Source organism: Trichomonas vaginalis, chromosome I (genome assembly GCF_026262505.1).
Source record: "Trichomonas vaginalis G3 chromosome I, whole genome shotgun sequence".
NCBI lineage: Eukaryota > Parabasalia > Trichomonadida > Trichomonadidae > Trichomonas > Trichomonas vaginalis.
In genome coordinates, this window is record NC_067203.1 from 6,516,226 (window position 1) to 6,533,719 (window position 17,494).

Genomic DNA, 17,494 nt, shown 5'->3' on the forward strand with positions numbered 1-17,494 from the left:
TGGAAAATGTTATAGAATAGCAGTCTTTGCTGAACCTAAATATTTTCATAAAGCAAAGAAAGTTGGTATAACCGAGATGGTGAAAGTTCTTGACGTTGACAAAAATATAACTTCAAAACTGACGATATTACTAAAGGAAAGTTTATAATACAATATTATGTCAAAACTGGCGTACTGTCAATATTTGACGGAGAGAAGTCAGTTCAAGAACAACTTACTGACCTGCTGCCAAAATCTGCTCGATGGAAGCTGTCGTTATACCAATCTGAGGAGCCCCAGCAGGTTTCATCGAACGAATCTTCAAAAGAGCATCTTCCGTGAAAAGTGCTATTGGTTTTGTAAACTTCTTTGCTTTCAATTCATCTGGACCGTCTCTGTCACCAGTATATTGTATTTGTACAGTACCAACAGTTGAAATACCACCCATAAAGTCTTCTGAGTCAGCAAATGGAATGCCAAGCCAAAAGTTTGAACGGTCTCCATTTGTATATTGAGTTTTTTGACCTCCTGTATGAGTCCATACTTTCACATATGGCATAATAGAACTTTGCATTTCAGGGTTAATGGTTGTTGTGAAGTTGTTGTTAAAGTTCATAGCATCTAATGTCAAGTTGTATGACCTCATATCCTCAACTGTAGAATATTCTTCTCTTGGATAATATTTGCCATCTATGTTTATATGATATTTAATACCAGGGTTGTAGAAACAAGAATAGTCATTTATAGTTCGTCTGAACAGTACAAACATAGTATCTGCATGTTTCATTGCAGTTGTTAAAGCAATATCTGTTCTTGCACCTGGGTCAGCACTTTGGTTTCCAACTTCACCTGCAAAGTCTTTGACAGATATTTGGTGTATAGGGAACATAAGTGGAACTGCAATATATTTGGCAGCTAAAGCATTTGAAATATCTGGGTCCAACATATAAAGGCAAGTCTGCTTTCTATTCTCTTGCATTCAAACTGTTCGCATGTGAACTTAACTGGGTCCCAAGCAGTTCCAGCAGCATTGAAATAATAGTTTACTTCAGTGTTGAAGTTTGAGAAACCAAAGTCTAAGTCAACTTTGTCTTTGCAAAAGTCGGCGAATGACGTTTGATTTGTTCCCTTTACGTCTGTAATAGTGAATGGGTCTTGTGTTGGTGCAATGACTAAGTTATTTTTGCTTGGAGTAAGTTCGATAGAAATTTTTCCTGCCCAGTTTGGCAAGTATCTTAAAAACCTGAAGATGAGGAAAGATGACAAAGGAACTCTAAGTTTCAGTTTTACTTTGGTTACTGCTGCTGCAGTTTGTCCAGAAAGGTTAACATAAACTCCTGGAACGTTAGGGTCAAGTCTTCTTATTTTCTCAATAGTTGCATACTGGTCTGTTTGTTCTCTAGCTTGTGGTTGTACTGAGTTTCTCAAAGCGAACCATTCATAGTTTGCCCATGTTACTGTTTGAACTAAGTCAGAGTTAGAATATATCTTATATCCCATGAAAACTTCTGGAGCATATTGGTATCCGACATAGAAAATTCCATTGCAACCTTTCTTGTCAGACAACTTGGCAGAAGGTTTTATTTCAATGTCTTGTTCCACGTATAAGAATGAGTTGTCAATAGAAATAATATGAAACCTGTCGCAAGCAATATCTACTGTTGTTGAAGAACCTTCTCCAAACTCACCTACGTTTCCATAAGAAACAGCAGTTGTATATTCGTAAGTTCCAGGAACTATTTCTGACCTTCTAATGGCATTGTCGCATTCGTTATACCATTCAGAAACATTTCCGTTCATGGCATCCAAAACTGTTGGCGTTATATTCTGAGCGGCGTACATTTCATATGGGTAAAAATATAGAATAGTTGGATTTATATGTCATAATAGAACCCACTCGTACCAAGCTTTACTTTCTTCCTGACTGAGTTTTGTTGCATCTTTGCCTCATGTTCACCTAGTATGTTGTAAATTTCCCATGTCCTTTTTGCCTTTTGGCTCTGGTCGCCCATCTCAGGTAACCTATATCCTAGAAAGATTTTGTCATAGTTTGTATTTGAGTCTTCGCGTATTGTTTGCATGACTCTTTCCTGAGTTTCCGGTTCAAGCTCTTCAAACAGAGCTTGTCCATATGGAATAAGGTCGTTTCCAAATATATGTTTTTGTAGCCATTCTGGTTTTCTTTCCATGTAACCAATAATATCTTTTGTGAATGGGAAAGCTTCTACCCAATGTTTTAGTCTTGCGTCATTTATTTCTGTAGTTGGTTTTATTTTGTCAAGGAACATGTTTTTCAATACTAACATTTCATTTGGTACTGTCCATTTGAGTTTTCTTAAATATTCATCCCTTTTCTGTTCGTTGTCTGCAAAGTAAGTTTTTATGACATTTTGCAAACTTTCGTTTGCAAGGTCATGTACAATAGGTTCTCTTCCTTCTCTCTCCCTAACTCTCTTTCTAAACTCTTCACCAAATATACCATCTCTATGGCTCTGTGTAGTTCTTTGAGATAAATGTTCTAGAACGTCAGGTGTTATATTTCCATCAGCCATGTTCATTTCATACTGGTCCAAAATATCTGCATGTTTCATATCTTTCAATGGCATTAAAGCCGCGCTGAAAATACCAGCTATATCTCGTTCACCATTCACTTCCATTGCGTCTACAACTTCTTGGAATTGTGGTTGTAAGTTTATGAACCACCTATCCGGATTAGCTTTATGACCCCATCTCATTGTAGTTCCATCGTCTGCAGAAACAAAAGTAGGTTTGTTTCCATATTGGTTAGGTTCTGAATGAACTTTAAACAATGTTTCATTTCTATATGTTTTGGTGAAATTTAACCTTTTATTTTCACCGAGTTCATCCACAGATTGAACGTTATATGCTCGTGAGTAAAAAGGGTTATTGTATTTGCGTACATTTTCTTTCAGTACTTCCATTCTTTGCTGAATATTTTCATCTGATGTTGGAGTCTTTTGTATGTCGGCGAACATTTTTCGATATTCTTCTACTATGTCAGCCGAATTTTTCTTAGACTCTTGGAAAGATTCCATATTCTCCGCATACTCTTGTTGAGGGTCAAGATTTTTCGGCTGTTCCAAATCTTCATCTAGTTCTGTGAAGTTAGTTTCCAAAGGAGTGACTTGTTCGTTTCCTTCAGGCTCTTCTAGCTGTTGTTGCTGAACTATTTCTTCCATGTCTGGTTGTATCTGAACTTCTTCCTGTGGAGTTTCTTGTACCTCATCTGGTGGCATTTCATATATTCCGAGACCGTTTTTAACAAGTTCCCTATTTAAGTCATCCGCATTCATAACCCTTTCTTCTTTCGTTCCGTCTCTATTTTTTACGCGTTTCATGAAGATAGTTGAATCATCATTTAGCTCTGACATCAAATATCTCGGAGTAAATTCAGTCATGTCATTTGGATGATATGCTATTAAATCATATCCCTTAGCGAGCTTGTATTTTCCAGGTTTGAGATTATATCTAATTTGGTGCTGAGCCATAAAGCTAAATAGGTTCGGGTCAGTATTTCCTTCCTTGAACTTTCTAATAGCTTCTTTATATCTGTCACTAAAGTCAAGAGTATCTGAGTAATCATAATTTTTCTTAAGCATTTTTAAGAATTCTTGGTTTCCTTGTTCTCTACTTCTTTTATGTCCTTGCTCTGTTTGTGCTGGTTGTTGTTGTGCAGGGTTTTGAACTGCTGGTTGCTGTGCTGGTTGTGGAGGTGGTTGTTGTGCTGGTTGTGGAGGTGGTTGTTGTGTTGGTTGTTGTACTGGTTGTGGAGGTGGTTGTTGTGTTGGTTGTTGTGTTGGTTTTGGTGCATGCCTGTGTCTGTGTCCATGTGACGATGTAAATGTTTTAGGTAGTCCTGGTGCAGGTGCTTCTCTTGGAGGGTTTGGTGGTATATAAGTTCCACTAGCTAGTATATAAGTTCCACCAGCTGGTATATAAGTTCCACCAGCTGGCACATATGTTCCATCTGCAGCATAATGTCCTACCTGACTTTTCGTTCTTAAGAAAGCATTTACTAGGTCTTTTTTGGTCTGTTGTAACTCTTTTTCTTGACTTTCCACAACAGTTGCTCTAACGGCGTCATAGGCACTTTGAACTGCCTGTCTCGTTGCTGCATCTGTTATTTTCGTCATATTTTGTGCTACTTCTTTTAACTCTTTGTCGAAACCTTCAGACTTCAGTTTCTTTCCAGATGAGAAGTCGTTCACTAGTTTCACCTTACTATGAAGAGCTTCGAAGGCATTCTTAAAGTCAGCATTCATTAAAGCTTCATTTGAACTGTCTTCATCCGCTTGTATTTTTGTCCTTATTGACCCTATAAGTTGGGCTGCTTTAGCGTTGGCTTGGGCATCTAACCAGTCATTATTAGCTTTTATATATTCTGTGCTTTTCATTGCCTTTTGCATGGCTGCGTCGTTATTTTGACTTTCTTGTGCTAAGTTTTCATACTGTACGGTTTGGTTTTGCAACTGTAAAAGTTTTTCTGCCTTTACATTTGCTTCAACTTCTTTTTTATACTCATCGCTATCCATATATGTCTTCAGGGCTTTTTGTTTTATTTCTTCATCTTTCAGTAGTTTATATTGAGTAGTATGGTTTTTCAAATTTATAACATCTTGTTCCATTTTTGCTACTTCTGCTGCTTTTTCTGACACTTTTTTCGCATATTCCTCTGTACTTAGTTCTTTCAGTTGTTCTTCTTTCTTCTTTTTCTCTACGTTTAACTCATTGAGTTTCTTTGTGTGTCTGTCATATTCTAGTTTCTTTTCGTTTTCACTTATTTGTTTCTGTATGTCTATGTTTGACTTTTTGACATCTGTTATTTGATTTTTGAGTGAACTCAAATTCATTTGACTTTGAGGGTTATAAGCTGTTCCGTCTGCAGCTCCACCATAGCCTGCCATTTTCGCTAAAAGTGCCGCTCTTAAACCCCCACTCTGTGCACCAATAACTCGGTTTAAAAGCATAGGGTTGCTTGACATTTGTTGCAACATAGTGGGGTCATTCATCATTTGTTGTTGCAACTGTTGTTGTGGTGTCAGTTTTACTATTGGATGTTTCAATGCTCCCTTCCTCTTACGTATATTCTTACGTAGCTTACGTGGCATTTTAAGTGAAGTTAAAAAGCGGTTTTTGACAGATGTTTATATGACACTTTTTGTTCAGCACAAAAAACTACTCGGTCAAAGTGTTGTCAGTTTTGTAAAATAACCGTCCTATCTCATTCTATAATGGGAAAAAGGCTTCTCAAAGTATACTTCCTTGGAACGCCTGTAACTTTTCCTGTAGCGACGATAGACCCTTACTTGTCCGGACAAAGTTATACTATTTTGAGTGCTCTACAAAAAAGTCAACGGCGACGACTCTTAAAAACCGTTGTGTAAAAAGTTTTACCGTTGGACAAAAAAGTATATATAGAAAACAAAAAACGTTTATAGTTCATTCAATATTTGAGATGGAACGGTTTTCCAACGGTAACTATTAAATAAAATAAAAAAATAGAGGGGGTTACCGTTGACGAAAACGGTTTATTTTAAACTTTTCTATGAGTAGTCCGAAAAAAAAGTTCATTTTTCATAATGGAAGGAAGAAAAAGTGTCGCAAACAATTCAAACATTAACAATTCTCAACCGCTAACCAAAGCCAAAGCCCCACAACCTCCAAGAACCGGCACAGCGGTTAGAATAACCGCCAAAAGGTCTAACAGCGAATTAAGAGAAATTCTTCAACAAATTTGCTCTAAATATCTCAAAGACGCCGAAGAAAACACACAACCAGACGCTACATACAATACTCAGTTCTGTGAAGTTCTGAACAAAGCAATTACTAGTTCAATTGAACTTACTAAGACAATTCCAAGTCCAATTGAGCTTAGCGATGTCTTAGTTCAGTATTTTCCAACATTTACTAAGCTTATAATGTTGAGAACTTTATACCAAGTTCGTCAAAATCTTCCTCGTTCCATCCAACGGTCATTCGACAAGAGAATTGCCGAATTTCAAGTCTTTAGTTACGGATATGACAAAGATGAATACGAGGACGAGTTCGGAGACAACTGTACAAAATGGTTTGAATGTTATACGACAACACAATTTGAATTCGACTTTCTCGAATTCAACGCAGCAACCATTCATATCATTGCTCTTTACCTTTCCGAAGAACAACAAGACCTCGCAGATGGAGATGTTGTTACTGTCGTCATGAAAACTCCTGAACAATTCGGAAAAAAGAAGTCTCTAATTGCCAAATTTGTTCCAGGACATCAGCTTTTCCAACGCACAGAAGTCTTCTGTATTCCTGGAACTAAGTTCTTTGTCAGGAGCGAACTCAAAGAAAGATATAATGTGTCATTCAATTACACATTATATAATGTTTTCGACCCAGAAGAAGGCTTCTTCCCAGAAGCAATGGAGGAAGAAGAAGAGGAGGAGGAAATACAAGACTCAATCCAAGAAGAGTCCTCCGAATTCACACCAGAAGACTAACAATTTCCCGAATAAAAACTTCATTTATACTAAACATCTTCAGGGCTAGAAGGGGCGCAGCCCCTGGAAGCCCCACTACCTTTTTTTTTTTTTTTTTTTTTTTTGATGATGATCTCTTTTTTGATTTTTAGTAGAAATTCAAAAATTGTTTAACAAAATAATGATGATATCCTCTTTATCTTGAGATATACTGCATGTTTTCGCGTTCTGAACGCAGAAAACGAATTTTTGGGATGCAGAGATTCTTAATCACGTGGAAAAATTAGGCTTTAATAAGAAAATAGGCGATTTACTTAGTAACAAAGTATATAGAAGCATAAAAATGAGAAGCTATTTCTTCATACGAAAGTAAAAAATAACGTATATTTATAGTGCGCATACCTATGCTGAGACTATGCGCTCTCTAATATTTTACTCGACTCTCTGGCCGGTAAATACCCAGAGAGTTACACCACAATTAACTCATGCTGAAGTTTTCCGGATTTCCTTCCTCAATTGAGAGAAATCCGGAGAACTTCAGCAAAAACGAATTACAAACTAGTTCTCTCGCTCTCCCTGGACCCAAGAATATACACGCATTACACTAGAACAAAGTTCTTCCGAAGTCTCTCATTCAATGAGAGGCCTCGGAAGAACTTTTGCTCTTTTCGAGTAAATTTACATTTTTCGTTCAATAGAAAGTCAGAAACTACAAGCGCATTACCTTGGAGTAGAATTCCTCCGAAGCCTTTCATTGAATGGGAGACTTCGGAAGGACTCTACTCAAATTGTAGTTTCTTTAGCCTTTTGTAGACCAGGGAGCCGTAGTGAGATGCTTTAGGGCCAAGCTCTTCCGAAGTCTCTCATGCAATGAGAGGCCTCGGAAGAACTTGGCCCTATTCTAGTAATTACGAAGTATCTGACTTTTTAGGAGCGAGAGAGTGGTAGTATAAGTGAATGCGTGCAATAACGTATAACTAATATCGCTAGAAGCATAATAATTATGCGGCCTAGCTACTATACCCTAGCAACTAGGCTGCATAATTACTGTGCTTCTGATTTGCAGAGCTCTTATGGAAGACCAAGCGGAGGTCTGATGCTGAAACCACTTGCTGGTATGGATGAAGCAGCACTATGATTGGTCAGAACAAAGGCTGCACATCATACCAGCAAGGGGATGGTTGAGCGTGACTCCAGCTATGGTCTTCCATGCAGAAATGACACTTTTGCGTTTTTGGCGGGAAAGTTTTGAGCAGTTGCTTTGAGCTAGCCCATTCTTACTACCATTACAACACACTCATACTGCAAGTATAGAATTTAACTTTTTTAGGCAAAATTTCAAATTTCTAATTTATTCAAATTCATATATTATAATAACAAGACTTTTTTTCTTCATCATTCATGTATAATATATATGACACTATTAGATATATATTTAGAATAGTATTATTATAAAATTTTTAAAATTTGTTTGAAATGAGCATAAACCATGAAACAAATCATATGTTATCTATTGATCTTAATCAGAGCAAATCAACTTCTATCTTAAAATCTGCAATTTCTTGCTACTTTTTTTTTCATTTCTTTTATTTTGTTTCCAAATAGCCTCTCAATTGGATTAAAATATACTACTATTGAAATATATTTATAATATTCATCAATATTTCATTCGACGATTATTGGGGATTGGGATTGATCCCAGCCCACCTCTCAATTCCATTCAAAATTTGAATATGGGCTGGGCTGGGATTATCCCTAATAATCGTTATCGTTTATCTTCAAATGGCAATAATAGCTAAAAGATATAAATAGATATACTATGTGTTAAAATTAATATACCTCTCCCAAGCAATGAAAAAAAAACTTGGGCTAAAAATGTCACTTTTGGGCCGCCCAGGGCTAAATTTTTTTTTCGTTTTACATCCTTATACAAGATTTTGTTTCGTTAAAAATCGATCTTCATTCTTAATTTTTGCTATGAATATGTTGCACTTGCATGACCAAAGAGAGATTCTTTTATTAAGACAAGATTCTCTGTTATATTTTCTATTTATTAAAGAAATTTCATAGAAATAATGGTATTTATCGCTAATAGTTCGAATGGATAGTCATGTAGAATTTACATCTCATGATGAATCTTTCAACTCAATTTTATTATTCATTTTCTTTTGTAGAATAATGCTTTCAACTATTCAAATTAAGTAGCATGAGACCAGTCATTCGCCTCGCTGATGCAAATATATTGTAACTTTTATTGCAAAACTAAAAGTTATCAATTTCATCACAAATATCATAATTACATTGTAGCATCACAATGTTACAAAAATTGATTCATTTTATGGGCCAATAGAATCTCAGAATACCATGCATATCGATGATAAATTTTTATTCAAATGTGTTGTATAAAAATGAGGCATGGAATCATGCTTGACCTCTGTAACTCTTAGTTTTACTGTTCATATAATCATTGTTTTTCGTATAACTCCTCACAAAAACATGGCAGGACAAATGAGAAGAAGAATCGTAAAAAAATTAAATTAAATTTTATCATTATTTACTGCTATATGCCAGACACTATAGGAAAGGATTCGTGTTGTAAAATTTTCAAAAAAAGATATTGAAAAATCAGACTTTTTGATTTTTTGTGTCAAAAAAAGCGATCATGGAAAACGCGGAGTTATTGAAAGATATTCACCCCTCTTTCCATGTCGCAGCAACAAAAGTTTATGTCAATGAAGTTGTTCAGAAAGTAAATACTCATGGAGTTCTTCAAGAAAGAATTTTAATTGTTACAAATTCCGGTATTTTCTTACTTCAACAGCGAACATTCCCACGATCATACTATGTGTCAAGAATTATTCCATTTTCTCAACTAGTTTTGATTATCGTCGATGAATCAACAATGCAATTTTATTGTGGAGGCGTAACAATGAAATTACGTCATCCAAAACATGTACAAATCGCATCTATAGTCTACTCAGTAAGGGTTGGTTTATTCGGTGACAAACCAAGACCGGCAAAAATTGAAATCGCCGAATCAGTTCAAGATTCATTTGGAACTAGCGACTTTGATTTTGAAAGCGACTCAATTCTTGGTGATAGTTTTTTGTCTTTGGCCTTAACTGTTCCAGCTAAAAAATATCATGCCGATAGTGTGGCAGAATATAGAGAAATGCTAAAGCGCTCTCAAGCCGCGATTTACATTACTCCCGAAATAGCATCATCTGCCTATGCCATGGCGTTTGGATGGGCGATTTCATTACATCCAGAATTACTTCAGCTCGAATTCGATGACGTTTCAATATTCTCGTTTGCCACAATACTCAATACTATTTTGGATCAGAGCACATCCCTTCATAGCCTTATTTTTAAGAATGTTTCGTTTGTCGGTGAATTTCAACTTCAGCCATCATTTAAAAACAATATGGCGCAGACAATGGAGTTGACTTTCTCACAATGCGATCTAACTTCCAACAACTTTTTCCAATTTTTCGAAAAATTGACAAAATTTAGATTCGATTTTTCAGCTCTTACGTTCGATTCATGCACATTTACGATAACTACATTTGATAGCATAATGAAATGCATCACTTCGAACAAATCTTTCGAGAATTTATGCAAATTATATTTTTCAAAGCTTTCGAACATTTCTGGATTTGTCCACACTACAATTCTTTCACTTTTCGGTTCATCCTTCATGAAGAACTCGAAAACGATCAAATCTTTGTCATTTGTCGGCTGCGGACTGAATGTGAACCAAATTGTTGCAGGAATCTTCAGGAATTCGACACCGATAGAGGAACTGAACCTCTCAGGCAACAAAATACTCATGAACGCTGAGATCGAGTGCATTACAAATCTCCATAACGTCACTTCCATTGATTTCTCCGAATGCCAGTTCACTGGAAGCTCTCTACATACAGTTTTATCGTTACTCAGCAAGCCAATTGCTTCCCACATCAACTTTTTCGGACTTGATAAAATAATTCTCGACGAAGGTGGCTGGAATCTCTTCTTTAACAAGATAAAGAAGTTTTCCATATCATGCAGACGCTTGTCATTCGTAGGAAACCCCATGAATTATCAACAAGCAACGGCTTTTTGCGAATTCATCTCAAAACAGAAGAGTTTAAAGGAAATTTCTATCTCAACAGCCGGTTTTGACGGACCAACGGTTGAACTCTTCGCCAATTGCTTCAAATCGATGGAATTAGATCGTATCGATTTGATAAACGAAGAAAATGCACAAGAACATGCTTCAATTAATCCTATAATCAAAGCAGTAACGTGTGTCAAAGTTCTACACCTTGAAAATCAAGGTGGAGGAGAAAATTTGTTGAATGAAGTCCAAGACTTAGCCCAACACGGAAAATTGATTGACTTATGCTGCGATGGATGCAATCCTCAATCCATCAACTCCATTTACAATTTCTGCCAAAATCTGATGACGACGAGATTATCTTCAGCGAATTGGCCGGAAAGGGACATCAAAAACATCATCCTCAAGTTGCAAATCAAAGAACGAGGAGCGAACAAACAGAAAATGGAAGGACTCAAAACTGAATTTATTAAGAGAATGGGAAGCAAAAAGAAGATTGTTCCGCTTCCGTCGACACCTGTAACAAATAAGAGAAACGTTGATGCAACTTTATCCAAGAGAGACGTAAATATTGAAAATATAATCAAAGAATGCTTGAATATCAAATCAGGATCATTGAAAGAACCTCTTATTGATGCTTTGACAGAGATTAATAATATAATCTCTATTGAATATCTCTACGCTGACAACTAATTTCAAATTTAGCTTGTATTATTTATTATTTTAACTTAATTATGTATTTATAAACATTTTATTTGAAAAACATAATCATATAATGAGAGTCATATTCTCTTTTTTTTTAATCATGAGAACTATAAATCATACAAGAATCAATCGAGTTAACTGTGTTGAGAGAAATGAACAATTCAAGGGAGAACTATCCTTGATGATTTCAATAGTTTTCTCATACCACCATATGGTATTTTCATTAATCTGAGTCAGAGGAAATACAGTTAATTACATATGAGTTTACTTTTCATTAGCATCACTACCTCAATGAATTAACTAAAATTGTCAGCGTATGGAGCATCACTACCTCAATGTTTTGCTTTCCATTCATTAACGGTAATAGTCAAAATTCTGGTTAATCAGAATCGTTTAATTTATTGTGAGAAAAGAATCCGAAAATTCTCAAAAAAAAATTTATGACTTTTAAAGGTGCACTTACGCCTCTATGAAATAGTCCTCAATTCAGATATTTAAGGTTGATTTTCAATGACGCTTCACGCCAGCTGTCAGATGGGCGTAAGTGGAGCCTTAAAAGTTCAGAAAGTGCAAATCTATGAATCTTTTAATTTATGTTGGTAAATTTAGGGGTGCACTTATCATTTTCTGACATGCTATGAAAAAAATTAATATATCTTTATTTTAATAGCAGAAAAGTATAGCAATAATATTAGATACTATATAATGATGTATATTTACTTTCTCCTGACCAAAATATTAACTTTTGACCGTAGACTATTGGGATATAAAGCTTGCGTGTCAAAAAATTGAGAGAATGTCAGAAAAATGTAAATGCATCCTTAAAATAAAACCTTTAATTGAATTTTAATGCCTAATCAAGACATTCAATTAACAATAGTGAATTGCAAAGTATCTGTAAATATTACATCGATCTATATAATGCATTATATCTGTTAAAAACGGAAAATGAAGAAGAATTAAACAAGATTTACAATATGATCAAAACAGAATTGATTGATTCAAAGAAATATCTTCCAAAACATTATAAATGATATTTTTTGATATCATTCTGTATAATAATGGCTATGCAAAGTCTTATTCATCTCTTGCCAAACCAATATCTGATGAATATAATGTCAAAGTGGTCAGCAATGTCTCAAAGATTTCAAACTATTATTACCTTGTGCTCTGATAAAAAAAATTTGAATCAACTAGCGAAGTTGTATTTTTAGGTAAAATTACTGATTAGATTACTTGGCTCCAATAGATATTAGATAATTTCTTGTCATACCTTTTGCCACTGAGAGTGCTGTGCTTCCTCCTATAGTCTTTGCTTCTTTATTAGCTCCAACAGAGATAAGATATTGAACAACTTCAAGACAACCAAATCTTGATGCATAAATGAGTGGAGTATATCCATCATTATCCTTTGCTTCTTTATCAGCTCCAACAGAGATAAGATATTGAACAACTTCAAGATGACCAAGTATTGATGCAATAATGAGTGGAGTCCATCCAGCATTATCCTTTGCTTCTTTATTAGCTCCAACAAAGATAAGATATTTAACAACTTCAAGATGACCATTAGCTGATGCATGAATGAGTGGAGTATATCCAAAATGATCCTTTGCTTCTTTATCACAGCCACATTCAATTAGTGATTTGATAAGATTAAGATTTCCTTTTTCACTTGCAATATGAAGTACATTCTTTTTATACTCTGTTGTCTTTTGCCAAAGTCCTTCTTTACAAGCCTTTGAAATCATTTCGCGATTGCCTTTAGAAGAAAGCTCTTCAAAGAATTGGTAAACACTATCAAAATTATGAGATTTCTTAAGGGATGAGATTTTAGTTAAAAGATCTCGTGAATGATTGATGTTATCTTGTGTTCGATTCTGTTCAATTTGAAATGATTGGATTTGTTCTTGAGATTTTGTGATTTCCTCTATAGGATTACGCGTTTCATTATTATTTACCTCTAAAAAATCAATGATACCATCAAATATTGTGAATTTCAAGTATTCTTTGACTGATTTAAGAACCGAAAAGACGTCGTCGATGTTTTGGATAGTAACATTCGCATTTCGTGTGCATTTGTATAATTTGTTGGCGCTGATAGTTGGTGATGATTGTTTGAGAAGAGAAACGAACTGAGTTGTAGTTAATTTGGAATATCTCATGATTTTTTTGATGTCTTCGAGCTCGAATGTATCAAAAAGATTTTCATTTCGAATGTAATCATCGATGTGAGCACCAATGTATTTGAAATCCAGAGTAAGACCTCGACTCATTATAAAAATTTTGTAACTTTACAAAAAATCTGAAAAATATCAGAAATCGAAATTTTGCTCACAATTAAAGAATATAACTTAAAGTGGCTGTATCCGGTTGATAAATTCAAAATCTGGGAAAGGTCCCTCCGAAATAAAAATTCTTCTAAAAAATATCGGGCTTCCAGAGGAAGAACTAGCCCCTCCACCATATGGCCATCTCCGTCCATGAACGGCACAAGTCAAAACAACCTAATATGAAATTTGCCCTATATTAGTTTTTCCTTTTTCTTTCTTTTCCACCTTTTTCCTTTTATTTTCCTCTCCCCATTCTGCTTTTTTCTTTATTTGTTTATTACTTCTTGATATTATTTTTTTTTTTTCAAAAACTTTACAATCATACTGAAAAATATTACACTTTTTACAGTAGATAAAAATTTATTATTGAATTTGTTATCGATTGATCATGTTTTATTTGAAATTAATTTATAATCCAGATTTAGAGAAGTAATAAAAGATCGAAATTATTATGTATGCTTCCTTTAGAAGCATCAGTCGAAAGGTTATTCCACTTTTTAAAGTATAAGTTTATCTAACGACTGGCGTGAAGCATATTGTAAAACAGAGTTGAAGTAACTTTACTTCTCAATTGATTGTGTGAAAATGTGATATTTTCTGTCTGAAAACGTTATTAAAAAACCACTATGTAATAACAGATGCAGCTATTATAGCGTTTTACTATTAAAACAAGGATTTATTGATTTTGTAAGAGCTTGTCACCCTTAAAAAAATTTAGATAAATTAACAAACAATTTTTTTTATTTCTTGATATGTTGAATGTATTGTTCAGCTGTTCCATCAGGGTTTTCAAGCTGCCAATCGATCATCTGTTTGATTAAGTCTCCCATTTGAGGGCCAGGTTTAATTCCGAGTGCCTGGGCGAGTTGGTTTCCTCTCATCAAAGGTTTCATCAAATAAGCTTCTCCAAGATTTTCCTTTGCGATGAAAGGCTTCAAATTATTAATAAATGAAATAATCAAGTTCGGTTCGAACAACAAATACTGGACAAGAGGCCACATAGGTCCTACTTCCATAACGAAATGTCCGACATCAACTCTGTTTAGGTCTGAAAATGACTTCACTTTTTCAGCACCATTCAAAATTTTGACACAAGCCGAAACCACTTCTGCCTGGTATTTCATTCCTCTCAACACAGCGAACTCTACAGCAGGGACCATCTGGTTCTTCCTCACTGTGTCTTTTATCTTTGGAGCGGTCATCAATGGCTGGAAAATGCTCGCCAAAAGAACTGTTGACTTTTCTTCTGTTAAATTGCGTTCTGAGAGCTTAACACGCTTTGCAGCTTCAAATGGATCAATGGAGAATGACTTGGATGGGTCAAATACCGATTGGAACATGCCGGCTTCTGCAATCCAAGTGACATACTTGTATGCAAGCGGTCCTTCAAGGGCTTTCGTAATTTCGAGGTTAGCACGTTCGGCTGTGACCTTTACTTCGTATTCTGAGCGAGCACTGGCTGCTGAAGGAATGATATCTTCATGAAGATTGAAATCATAACGGGCTCCGAATCTGAAAATACGGAGGATGCGTAGAGGATCGTCTAAGAAGCTCTGACCAGCAGGTTGTGGAGTCCTAAGTAAGCGGTTTTCAAGATCTGGAATTCCATTTGTAAAATCTTCGACTTTGAATGTATTTATGTTAAGAAAAATAGAGTTAATTGTAACATCTCGCCTTATTGCATCTTGTTGGGGTGTTCCAACGGTGATAACTGGAATTCTTGAGTCAGTAGAATAATCATCCCAGCGAAGACCGCAAATATCAATGTAAAACTCAGGAGTTAAGTATACTTTAGCAGATCCAATGTGAGCGGATTGATCTGGATTTGCCATAACAACTAAATCCGGAAATTCAGCTTTTGATGCTACTTTTTTGATTTTATTCGCAAAAGTGAGACCATCAGTTCCCTCTATGCTGAAATCTATATCATCCGAATGAGAGCCAAGGAGTTTGTCTCTTACCCATCCACCAACTATTCTAGCAATTACAGTTTGTGGGGCAAAAGACTCACATGTCTTCTTTATTAGTTCAATTACTTGCTTTTCGAAAGGAGTTAGGAGTTCGCCCTTCTCGAGAAGCTCTTTGTTGGTCTGAACAATCGACATCTTAAAAAATTATTTTTTTATGATCAAAAATTTTTGAAAATTCTAAAAAATTTAGAGTCAAATCCTTGGAATTTAACCAAATAACGGGGTAATGCCTTTGCTCAAAGTCATTTACAGACCTACTGAAAGACATTACAACACACGTATATACCGTAACCCAATTTTTTCATGAAATTTTGAACTTGAAGATGGGCGCACTGTATATGTTAACGAGAAGATGAGATCTTGCTACGGTAACAATAGGCTAACTTCATATGATATTTACATTTATGCTGTGTTTTTTGATGGCACAAATGAAATTCCTTTTAATAAAAATTCTGGCCATGTCAAACTTACTGATGGAAGAACCGCTTTAGTTGGTAGCGACAACTATTTGAGAATCATTTACCGGTTTTTGAATGTGGAATCCTTTATTAATATGATTTAATAGATGTTAAAACGATATTTATGTGTCTATTGTGAGAAGTAAAAGAAAACTTTGATTGAGGAAGATTGTTAGGAACATGTGATTTAAATGAATTTATCATTTTTCATGCATATATTGCCTGACCCATTGATTAACCAACAAGAAATTGCATTTTACAGATAATATATGAAATATTTATAAACAAAACATAGCATTAGGAAACAAATTAAGGAAGTGAATAAATTTGTGCAACCTTATGGAAGAGATCACTTGAATATTTCTTTTGGATGAATTTGGATTCTTGGCGACTTTGTTGGCTGAGCATATTCTTGATCTCTTTTAAGCACTCACTTAAAACAGGTTCAGAGTACCTAGTGTAGCCTTCAAGCCTAGGTGTCCATGGTTCTTGATGCCAAGCAATACGTGATGTATATATTGCTGCAGCTGCCATTAAGGAAAAGTTCTTTCCGAAAAAGAATTCGGAGGTTTGGCATAATTCAAGGATGTAGCGCGAATAAAGAAGGAAATCTTGTTCTTCATCTTCTATACGCTGGAAAATAGTTAAAAAGAAAAGTCCTGTTCCGAAAATTGTACCGTATTTGGTAGCATTACTAACTTCGATCTCAGCAGCGAACAATTCCTCTTTAGAAAACCTGTTCTTAGTAAGGCATACAAGATCATCAGATTGAGCTGGGAAAATGTCTTCAATTTTTGAAGATATTAAAAATGTAGCGCAAGCATAGAGCATTAACTTATTCTTAGGAACTTGTATGGACGTAAGGACTTGATCAAATAAACCTATAAATCTATAAATTGTATTTGTCGTAAGACCGAGCTTATAATGAATTAAAATCATTTTATCGATCATTATATTTCTATCACGGAACGTAATTTCATTTTGATTAAATTTGATGGTAGATCTCGATTTCTCTTTCTCTCTTAAAGTTTTATAAATAATATGCTGATATGGACAAACATCCAAAGCGTCCGATGGATCGCCTATTTGACACGTCATAAATCTGAAATCAAATTCTCCACTGTAGTCATCATTGTCATCAATTAATGCTTGAGAAGTTGAACGTAAAATCGATGGTTTCACAGATGCTTCTTGATTTGCATGTCTCCTTGGCTTTACTGCGCTGTACTCTGCAATGCTATTCCTCCTCACACCGAGTGGCTGCCTTGCTGGACGCGACATCGCAATGAAAATAATGATGTACGTTTAAAAAATTACAGTTGAATTTTGATGGATTTTAGAATTCAATTTTATTCCTATCTATATGAATAAGCACATGCAGAGCTCTGATTATTTCCTTCGAAATGGCAAGACTACACTTGAAAATTTTCCGATTGAGAAAATCATCGGTATAATTAAAAATCAACTG

The 17,494-nt window shown here is 35.2% G+C and overlaps 9 protein-coding genes across 9 annotated transcripts, besides 4 other annotated features; 2 read left to right on the plus strand and 7 right to left on the minus strand.

The window, feature by feature from the left end:
• Positions 1 to 6,589: part of a mobile genetic element that runs on past the window's edge.
• On the minus strand, positions 345 to 925 carry TVAGG3_0940440 (protein of unknown function, DUF4106 family; the record flags this gene model as incomplete). Its single annotated transcript, XM_051252897.1, has 1 exon — positions 345 to 925. A coding segment is annotated over one exon (581 nt), but the record flags the coding sequence as incomplete, so codon positions are not given.
• TVAGG3_0940450 (uncharacterized protein) lies at positions 1,152 to 1,821 on the minus strand (the record flags this gene model as incomplete). The annotated part of the gene is made up of 1 exon (XM_051252898.1): positions 1,152 to 1,821. A coding segment is annotated over one exon (670 nt), but the record flags the coding sequence as incomplete, so codon positions are not given.
• On the minus strand, positions 1,854 to 2,570 carry TVAGG3_0940460 (protein of unknown function, DUF4106 family; the record flags this gene model as incomplete). The annotated part of the gene is made up of 1 exon (XM_051252899.1): positions 1,854 to 2,570. One exon carries the CDS (start codon positions 2,568 to 2,570, stop codon positions 1,854 to 1,856), a length of 717 nt encoding a protein of 238 aa, XP_051078473.1.
• TVAGG3_0940470 (protein of unknown function, DUF4106 family) lies at positions 2,576 to 5,108 on the minus strand (the record flags this gene model as incomplete). Its single annotated transcript, XM_001299054.2, has 1 exon — positions 2,576 to 5,108. A coding segment is annotated over one exon (2,533 nt), but the record flags the coding sequence as incomplete, so codon positions are not given.
• On the plus strand, positions 5,580 to 6,485 carry TVAGG3_0940480 (uncharacterized protein; the record flags this gene model as incomplete). Its single annotated transcript, XM_001327925.1, has 1 exon — positions 5,580 to 6,485. One exon carries the CDS (start codon positions 5,580 to 5,582, stop codon positions 6,483 to 6,485), a length of 906 nt encoding a protein of 301 aa, XP_001327960.1.
• Positions 6,590 to 6,680: 91 nt separating the features above from the next.
• Positions 6,681 to 7,149: a mobile genetic element.
• Positions 7,150 to 7,302: 153 nt separating this feature from the next.
• Positions 7,303 to 7,363: a mobile genetic element.
• A 1,585-nt stretch (positions 7,364 to 8,948) lies between these two features.
• On the plus strand, positions 8,949 to 11,310 carry TVAGG3_0940510 (the record flags this gene model as incomplete). Its single annotated transcript, XM_001327926.1, has 1 exon — positions 9,127 to 11,256. One exon carries the CDS (start codon positions 9,127 to 9,129, stop codon positions 11,254 to 11,256), a length of 2,130 nt encoding a protein of 709 aa, XP_001327961.1.
• A 563-nt stretch (positions 11,311 to 11,873) lies between these two features.
• Positions 11,874 to 11,905: a mobile genetic element.
• Positions 11,906 to 12,500: 595 nt separating this feature from the next.
• Positions 12,501 to 13,541, minus strand: TVAGG3_0940530 (protein ubiquitination; the record flags this gene model as incomplete). Its single annotated transcript, XM_001327927.1, has 1 exon — positions 12,501 to 13,541. The coding sequence occupies one exon, from the start codon at positions 13,539 to 13,541 to the stop codon at positions 12,501 to 12,503; it is 1,041 nt and encodes a 346-aa protein (XP_001327962.1).
• Positions 13,542 to 14,321: 780 nt separating this feature from the next.
• TVAGG3_0940540 (tRNA cytidylyltransferase protein) lies at positions 14,322 to 15,706 on the minus strand (the record flags this gene model as incomplete). The annotated part of the gene is made up of 1 exon (XM_001327928.1): positions 14,339 to 15,703. One exon carries the CDS (start codon positions 15,701 to 15,703, stop codon positions 14,339 to 14,341), a length of 1,365 nt encoding a protein of 454 aa, XP_001327963.1.
• Positions 15,707 to 16,295: 589 nt separating this feature from the next.
• TVAGG3_0940550 (cell division) lies at positions 16,296 to 17,309 on the minus strand (the record flags this gene model as incomplete). The annotated part of the gene is made up of 1 exon (XM_001327929.2): positions 16,336 to 17,307. The coding sequence occupies one exon, from the start codon at positions 17,305 to 17,307 to the stop codon at positions 16,336 to 16,338; it is 972 nt and encodes a 323-aa protein (XP_001327964.1).
• Between the last annotated feature and the right edge of the window lie 185 nt (positions 17,310 to 17,494).